Source organism: Gigantopelta aegis, chromosome 10 (genome assembly GCF_016097555.1).
Source record: "Gigantopelta aegis isolate Gae_Host chromosome 10, Gae_host_genome, whole genome shotgun sequence".
NCBI lineage: Eukaryota > Metazoa > Mollusca > Gastropoda > Neomphalida > Peltospiridae > Gigantopelta > Gigantopelta aegis.
Genome location: NC_054708.1, coordinates 57721407 through 57731406, shown reverse-complemented (window position 1 = coordinate 57731406; position 10000 = coordinate 57721407). Strand labels below are relative to the sequence as shown.

Genomic DNA, 10000 nt, shown 5'->3' with positions numbered 1-10000 from the left:
AGGACAGGTTTGACTATATATATATATATATATATATATATATATATCAGAAGGTGTTTTGTTGCATTTTTCTTAGTGTCTATCTAATTGGGAAAAGTTAAAAAAAAGAAGAGATTTTTATGCTGTTACATGTATATCCATAAAGTGGGAATTTAAAAAAGGGGGATTTGGGGGGGTGGGGGGGTGGAGGTTGAAGGTAGGTGCCGTTCTGTTTACCCATACACACGTTTTTATACAGTGTCAACATGAACGCATTGAGTATTATACAAAATATATTTATTTTCTTTACTGTTAATGTGTTTTCCACCATATCTAAGTATATAAAATACTAGACGGACCTGTGTAGGAACGTCCTGTACAGAGCCGTCATCACTCTATATATATTTATATATCATTATTATTATTATTATTTAAGGAGTGTCTGTTATTTCTTTTACGTTCATCGGGGTATGAACAAAATAAATCATCCGTAAATTTTGTGAATCGGCGAAGCCGTTCTCACATACATAAGTTTGCGGATGATTTTTTTGTTCATACCTAGATGAACGTAAAGTAATAACAGACAATACTTGTAATTAAATTTGAAACATACTGAGTAATAATAACATTAAAAGTTCATATATATATATATATATATATATATATATATATATATATATATATATATATATATATATATATATATTCTGTTGAGTATTGTCCGAAATATACATATATTTTCTGTATATACAAAATAGATATTTATTTTATTTTATTTACTGTTTACTACCATATCTAAGTAGAGAATACTAAACCGCCCTGTATAGGAACGTTCTGTACAGAGCTGTCCTGACTACATATATTTTTTATATATTTACACACGCACACGTTATATATTTTATCGAGTATAATCCGAAATATACATATATTTTCTTTATATACAAAATATATATTTATTTTCTTTACTGTTAATGTGTTTTCCACCATATCTAAGTATACTAGACCGCCCTGTGTAGGAACGTCCTGTACAGAACCGGTAAGGTTTTGGTCCCTTATGCGTTCACTGGCTTCCCTCCTACAAAATGTGCCGAACAAACCCTCGTACTTAGAGTAACATTAAAATCGTTTTCTACGTGAAACGATTACCCACAATCGTTTCCGATATCTATTGGCTTGATATCGATGGAAGGATAACGAATTTCCCGGACATATGCGGTTGGAACAGTTAATAATTGAACAATGGTCGTGGACTCCCATTGCTTTTGCCCCCCAATTTGCAGATAGGTCTATTTTGGCGAGATCTCGCGAAATCTCGCGATTTGCGTCCTGGAGTAACTCCGCAACGGGCACATGCGCAGTGGAATGTGAAAGAAGTCTATTGTAAATTCTTATTAGAGTTCCCCTACTTTTTTGAAGAGTATATATATAAGATAAAATAACATTAATAGATAGCCTGATTACCGATTTTTATTACATAACATTTAGTGAAATATCTTAAAATATCAGTGAAATAAAAGTGTTATCAGTCATTCAGTGATGATAACACATTTTAGAGTGAATATGTCACTATTTCACTCTAAAATGTGTTATCATCACTGTAGAAAGTGTTATCTTCACTGTAAGAAAGTCGGAACTATTTTGTTGCTGGCATTTTAAAAATAAAGGTAAATTGCCAAAACGTATATAATAAATAGAACATTTCATGTTTGTTTGTCAAATATGATTTATATCTCATCTCGTGAAGTTTGCAATCATATCACACTTGTCGCGCTTCATGAGATATAAATCATATTTGACAAAAAACATGAAATATCCTGTATCTATTAACCATCACTAAAGAAATCACATATTCATTTATTTCTATAGCCAACAAAACTTTCGCAAATACTGAAACATATACAAACTTCCTTGTTGTTATTGATATTGCTATTTTATTTTAATTTCTCATTAAAAAAGTTTACGTCCACAGAAAGGACAGCACATACCACAGCCTTTGTTATACCAGTCGTGGCACACTGGTTAGAACGGGAAAAACAATCAGAGATTGGCTCCACTGAGGGGTATCGATCTGTGGACCCATGCACCTCAGGCGAGCGTTTTTGCTAGTGAATTCAGTCCCGTCATTCACGTGACGGTAAATGTATATCAGTTATATCTGTTTTCTTTCAGGTCAGTGCCATGCAACTGCAGAACTTTGATGTGAATATGTTCATACTGACGAAGGTAAACTAGTCCCATATTACTTGTCACAGTTCATTTTAGCTGTATGTCTAGATAGCTTTGTCGAATGTAACTGGTTTATTATTGCATTAATCTTATTATTACAAATTTTTAGTTGTCGTCGTCGTCGTCGTCGACATTATCATCCTCATCATCCTCATCATTGCTATTGTTTCTTTCTTCCATTTCCACCATCGGCATACACACTAGTAAGGACAAATCAAAACAAACAAAAACAATAAACCTTTCAATGTAACCTAAATGCTGTACAGTAGGAGCACCCTGCATGTATTGTTCACAACTAACGAACTGGGAACGATATCTGGAGTAGGGCCACAATCGCTAGTTGAGTGGGCTCAGTCTTCAGTGGTTGGAAGGCCAAGCCATATATTTTTCTTTATTTATATGGAGTAGGATAAAAAAAATTACGTATATTTCTGTTCTCAAATTCCATCCCAAAAAGTTCTATTTTTCGTCAGTGACCGAAAAAGTAGAAATTTATCAAGTCATCATATCTTGCCAATGCATATGTGTCATTCTACAGAAAGTGTCACTTTTATGTCCCCGTACAATTTCTTTTTTATTTATATATAGAAAACTAAATTTGTTGTCTTTAACGATACCTTATTAATAATATCATCCTGTCATAGCATTTTTTCTCTCTGGTAATCAGCTTTGATAGAGATTTTATTCGAGATTACCGTAAAATGTCATTGGTGTTACCTGTCCCTAGCATATCACTATACATAACATGCACTGTTAAAATATATAACAGAAGACATAACACTGAATACTTTTAATTTAATACTTACTCACTAAAGAAGGAATCTTGTAAATATTTTCCAAATTCAAAAATGGTGGGCAATATAAGCTTGTCCCTGGAGTTTTATGTCATTGGTGTTACTGTATATACATGTACTTATGAAAAAACAAAAGAAACTAAATGCTCTCTGGATGAAACATTCCACCGGTGGATATCGGCCATCGAACATATTTCTCAAAAACATCAGACATATGAACAGTTGTGGTCAGTTTTCTTTAAATGTCATGAATGTGTTTCAAAATATAAAAGTAGGTTTATTCACTGGCATTGGTGTTACGATCGTATTTATGTAATGGTTAATAATTTTAAGAAACTTTTTGTATGTTATTGTAGACATCGTATGTCTGCTACAGCATGCACTTTTCAGTTTTCTGTTTCTTTAGAGAACATGAATTAATTATGCACGTATTTGTTATTGGTGTTACCAGTTACTGAGTAGCCTAACACCAATGACCATTAGTAACACCAATGACAATGCATTTGAATAAGATGCCGGTTTTCTCGCTTTGCATATTTTTGAAGATGATTTGAAAATTAAAGGGACTTGTGCAGCATCATAGCTGCATAATGGCACTTTGGGTAAAATAAATGTTTTTCTAGAATGTAAAGAGTATATCTTCAACGTCCCTAACTGCGTTATGCTTGGTTCGCGCAATTAACATCCGATTTGTTGTCGTCTGCTTGTCGTTTATTTGTGGGGTTTTCTTCACAGTTAGTGAAGATTCCCATTAACAATAAAGTTCAGACAAGTAAGTATCTAAATACAAAACTTTACAAACCCCTAAAACCATTAAGTTTACTATAGTCCGTCCCATCCTTCTACAGTTTTGTTTTGTTGGGGGGGTCTCTCTCTTTCTCTCTCTCTCTCTCTCTCTCTCTCTCTCTCTCTCTCTCTCTCTCTCTCTCTCTCTCTCTCTCTCTCTCTCTCTCTCTCTCTCTAATAATTCCAGTTTGGTTTGACGTAAGATAAATAAAAGTGTTTTGGAAATAAAAAATAAATACTATTTTTGTGTCCAATTTATAAAACAATCGGCTCAGAAATAAATAGCATGTAGTAAATTTCATAGTATGAAAAAAGGCGTTCCCTGTGGAACCGTTGGTAAAACGCGGACCGGACCGAAACGCTGGATAAACTGATGTTTTCCTTTAAAAAAAGTTTTAAAAATTAAACGAAGTGTTCGTCCATTGTGCATAGTTCAGAAATATATTTTTTATCATGTACTTGTTTAAAAAAAAAATGAAAATGTCGAAAGGCGCGTGCGCAAGTGCAAATTTTTTATTTTTCCAAATTCTAAACGCAGTTAGAAACTACTAACCTTTATCATAAAGAAAAGTTAAAATCATACCGAAAATGTATTACCAAGTTGTAGTCAAATATCGGAAAATTACATTATGTATGTTTTTATTTCCAATAAAGGCTATTTAAATTTTTGAAAACTATTTAAAGTTACAGTATCTGGTTACCATAGTATAACATCATGTACAAATATGAAATACAAGCTCAAATGCACTTTTAAAAAACTCGTGTGTGTTCGCTACGGAGATCGTCAAAAGTATATGCTCGATTCGTCGCCTGTGCCACCATTGCTCGGCAAAGCACAAACGACAGCCTGTTGTCAGTTTCAGTTAACAGGTGCATTTGCCGATTTCAAATTGTAGGGTTCGTCTCAAAAAAATTAGAAATATTGCGCTGTACAAAGAACGTTCGGTTGAGGATACGGTACTAGAGTATTTCGTTAAAACCGATTTGATCTTGACAATGATCTTGACAATGACCTTCCTATTTCAGAATTATTGTTTTATAAAGTGTTCGTAGAACTTTCAAAGTTTAGTTTGTATACTAGTAACACAATGATCATGTATATATTTTAAAATAAAATATACTAAAGTAGACAATGAACGTTTTCACTTCTTAATTTTACGTGTGTTAAAATCGACAAATTCAAATAAAAATTCTTCCGTTTGGAAAGGGTAAAGTTAGGTGTTGTTTTTGGGGGTTTTTTTGTTGTTTTTTCTGCTTAACGACATCAATTGGATGTCAAACATTTGGTAATTTTGACATATAATCTTAGAGAGGAATCGGGTGCATGTGCGGGGGGGGGGTGGTGTATTAGAGGTCGAAACCCTTACCTGCCCAAGCTTTAAAAAATCTTTTTTCTGGGGGAGCATGGCCCCATATAAACTTCGCTCAACACAGTATAACCCCAACCCCGCTGAAATCCCTGTACACGCGCCTTGGAAACCCGCTACAATTTTTTAATTTTTTTATTATTATTATTTTTTTTTTTTAGCAAGGGATCGTTTATATGTACCATCCCACAGACAGGATATCACATACCATGGCCTTTTATATACCCGCCGATAGGGATCGATTCTAGACTGTCCGCGCATTTCCAAAAAACACGTTTTTACGTCTAGGTAATGAATAAAAATAACATATTATAGTCTTGAAAAATGTTACGTAAATCGAACACAACACCCTCTTCCTCTACCGCTAGAGCGTTACGTAATTATTAACACTCCCATATATGTAACGCGTATGCTAACCGTTGGACACTGTCAAAATTTCAAGGCAAATCCCCCACCGACCCATGGAAAGGTGTTGTACCATACCTCTGTGGATATAAATATGTTTTGGAGATATGAGACGATCCCTCGATCAAGACAGTTAAATTTGTTCAAAATCACGTGAGAAGCTCAGCGCCTGCGCAAATCACGTAAAATCCCAGTTCTACTGGCGTCCCGCTAAATGAAGAACACCAAAGCTGACCAGTGCGTTTGTAGTTGACCTAGATAATGTAAATAAGCGAGCATTGCGAAACTATAGCGATGTGGTGGACCTTTTATGTACCAAACAGAACTGAATCATCTATTCTATATGCTTAAATAATAAAAAATAGTCCAGGGAATGCAGCTTTAATATCATGCATTAAAATAGCTTTTTAGTTAAAAGGAAATAGTTAACTCTTTTGAATAATGACGCAGTTCTTATGGTTTATTTCTTGAATAGTGACATAATTTGTTTGATTTGCTGTATAGTATATGTGCTGAAAACATTAGAATAACATCACGTATTTATAAGGCGTCCTCGTTTTCTGAAAATATTTGGAACATTTAAAGGGAGAGTAAACTAAAACATGAGCCTTATGTGTTGGAAAGATACATACCCGGACCACCAGCACATACTGACACTTTACCAAATGAAAAACGCGTAACTTTAGTGTCAATAAAAAAACGTGATTATTCCTGCTAACTGGGGGTAGCCATTTTCTTTTCTTTTCGAGGCGTTCGGGGCAGCTAGCTTGGGGCGAAGTGACGTCAGCTCCTGACCATCTCCTGTATGTACAGTGTAAACAAAAGCAGTAATTTTCGACAAGGCGCTTCTCTTTGATCAACCTGACTTGTAAAACAACATAAATGACGTGATAATATAATAAATTATTTAACTAAATATATTTCAAGTTGCATTAACGGGGTTATAGTATTTTTCTCTGTTAAATAATCCAAACGAAAAATGTACTCTATTAGGCCTATTGATATGCTACGTTGGAGTACAAACGACAACCCTCGATATCCAAGTGATAATTTTCTTTTCTTTGGGACTACGTAATTGGTCAGTTCTGTAGTTTTAGATGGAAAAATCTACTTAATCAATAGTTTTACAGAACTATTTACAGTAATAAATCATGTCCATTGCCATTTTGGGGACGACAGGTAATATTACACAATACCGGTATGTATTTTTGTGTCTAAACAGCGTCCCTTAATTGACTCGTCTGGTTACCAATCAAATACACATCTGTCAATCAGGAATCACAGGTAGACGCAACTAACAGCATAGACCAATTAACTAAAAAAAAAAACCACTCAGTGTATCATTTCAGTACGTAGGTGAATGCATGGACAAAACATTGTTAATTATTTCGACTTTGTCGCTTTGACAATGGTGTTTTATTTTGTATTGAAAAATATATATATTGCTGGATATACTTATTGCTGGCTTACTGGGATGTATATTATTACAGAACATTGCAATGTACGACTATTTATCATCCCGCAAAAACCAGGTAGATTGTGTTTCTCTAGTTCTAAGGCTCATTCCTGACGTTACGTGTTAAGTATTACGTAACTACCAGCTCACCAGAGGGCGTATTCACTGGAATGGAACAAAATGGCTGCGCCCGTTATATCTAATAGCCGTCACATTTAACAGTTTTATTAATTAAATATAATAATATACTTGTTAAGCAATAATGTGCATTATACATATTTGAATATGCATACCAGTCCAAAGGCCTTGCTTAAGCATTCCTTTAACGTAGAGTTTTGCAGCGTTGCGTAAAAACAAAAGTAGGATTTCAAGTGTTTACTCGTTATTGGGAATACAAGTATACAGTAAAATAGATTTTGAGCCTTGATATAAACACGAAAATAACTACATAAATTAATTAATTAATAAATCTTTAATTTAATATTTAAACAAAATTAAAATTCTGTATCTTAATTTTGTATATCAATACAAAAACACACAATTATTCTAATAGGCCTTTAGTAGTTGTAGGCTAAAGAAGAAAAAAAACAGAAGAAAAAAAACGTTTAAGGAAATATTAATTACATAATTTTGCTAATAAATAGTGTAGTGGTAGTCTCAAGACTAATAGTATTTCCGAGATACAGTCTTGAATGTCATTGGTGTTACAGATTGTCATTGGTGTTACTTGTTTTGTCATTGATGTTACGCAAGGATATTTTAGGATATTTATCATTTCTCTAGATACTTTATTTTTGAAATTTAAATTGTTTATTTAGGAAAGCATATCTTCTACCTTTATGACTTTGATGAAATTTATTTTGAAGGACTCCATATTTTTAAATAATTAAAATTTCCACAGTGTATAATTTAAGTCACATACAGAATATCCGTGTGGAAATGCACAATTACACCCTTGGATAGTTTTTAATTCTAAAGTTATTCCATATATGTTGTTAGGGACATACAACTAACACATCCATGTGCTCTTGATCACTATAAACCAAATGGATCACACTACGGAACTGCCGCACTTGTCCGGTAACACCAATGACATAGTGAGCTTGTTCATAGAGTAACACGTGTCTGCACGTGCAGGCCGATTACAGTTCTGCGTGGCCAGATATAATTTTATGTTTCTTTGTTCATCTAGTTTCCAAAAGTTAACAATAAATATTTATATCTTTTAATTGTTTTATCTTGAATTTGTGTTTTGAAAAGTGACGCTTTCTGTAGAATGGCCCATATAGTGATTGTACATGGTATTGTTATTGTGTCAGTATCTTGAATTATTCCAACATGTTATGATGTCACTACAGTGTCTGTGTAAATACATGGTGTGATTCAGATTGTTAATCAATCAAACATTTTGTCCTCATTCTCAGGACCCTCAACTTACTTGCATTTATTGTCTGAAAAACATGTTATAATTGTTCCGTGTAATTGTATTTCGTGATTCTGATCGACGATAAACAAAAAACCATTGTGTCTCCATTCATGAGACCTTGTACTTATTTGCACTTACTGTCTGGAGAACATATTTTAATGTCATCACATCTCTTTGTAAATATATTGCGTGATGTACTTACTGTCTGGATAACATGTTAATGTCACCACACCTCTGTGTAAATATATTGCGTGATGTACTTACTGTCTGGATAACATGTTAATGTCACCACACCTCTGTGTAAATATATTGCGTGATGTACTTACTGTCTGGATAACATGTTAATGTCACCACACCTCTGTGTAAATATATTGCGTGATGTACTTACTGTCTGGATAACATGTTAATGTCACCACACCTCTGTGTAAATATATTGCGTGTTGTACTTACTGTCTGGAGAACATGTTAATGTCACCACACCTCCGTGTAAATATATTGCGTGATGTACTTACTGTCTGGAGAACATGTTAATGTCACCACACCGCTATGTAAATATATTGCGTGATTCAGGTCGTTGATAAACCCATTTTGTCTTCATTTACAGGACCCTGTACTTATTTGCACTTACTGCCTGAAGAATGGTCACCTTGTCTTTATTTGGGCTCGAACTGAAGAGGTCATGTCGGAGAGCTATATTAATTTCATGAAGTTTAAGGTCGGAATAAACAGTTTCGGATTCGACAGGATTAAGGTGAGACAAGATAACACATGAAGTGCACTAGGTAATTAGTAGGTGGAGATTTCATGAATAATAAAACAAAATATTGTATTTGGTGTATTCGGTAAGTGGAGATTTCATGGATAACAAAACAAAAGATTGTATTCGGTAAATGGAGAATCCATTAATAACAAAAACAAAATATTATATTCTGTTGGTAGAGATTTCATGAATAATAAAAGAAAATAATATTATATTTGGTATGTGTAGCATTAATGCATACTAACACAAAATAACATTATATTCGGTAGATGGAGAGTTCACGAACAATAAAACAATAGCAAGGAACTTTCTTCGAAATGCCGGTATCCCAGTCATGGTTTGGCCAGCCCGATCACCTGACATGAATCCAATTGAGCATGTCTGGGATGAGCTCGGAAAACGTGTCAGAAACCGTATTAACGCGCCTCAGACACTGCAGGCACTGGGACAGGCGCTGGTGGCTGAATGGAGGCGACTTCCGGTTACGTTTTTCCACACGATTGCTGAGAACCATGAGAAGACGGTGTCGGGCAGTTATCCAAGCCCAGGGAGGTCACACTCGATACTGACACTGCATAATGCGTTCATCTGAAATCATGTGAACGTTGATTTGGACCCCCCTTCAACATTTCAAGCCATAACATGTTACACAATTAAACATCGTGATGGCATATTCTGTTTTGCTCTCACATCCCTCACACCGACAAATTTCTGCATTAATGAACATACATATCGTTGTGAGGTTATCAGAGGACAAATAATATGTGTCAAGTTTTCCATTTTGTTCAGTATATATGGTGG

General features: G+C 34.4%; 1 protein-coding gene across 1 annotated transcript in view; it reads left to right on the top strand.

The window, feature by feature from the left end:
• Positions 1-10000, top strand: part of LOC121384549 (ionotropic receptor 25a-like) — a 68151-nt gene that overhangs the window by 43370 nt on the left and 14781 nt on the right. Inside the window, exons 5-6 of the mRNA XM_041514987.1 lie at positions 2149-2202; positions 9044-9190. Coding sequence (XP_041370921.1) covers positions 2149-2202; positions 9044-9190 — 201 coding nt within the window. The remainder of the gene's footprint in view (positions 1-2148; positions 2203-9043; positions 9191-10000) is intronic.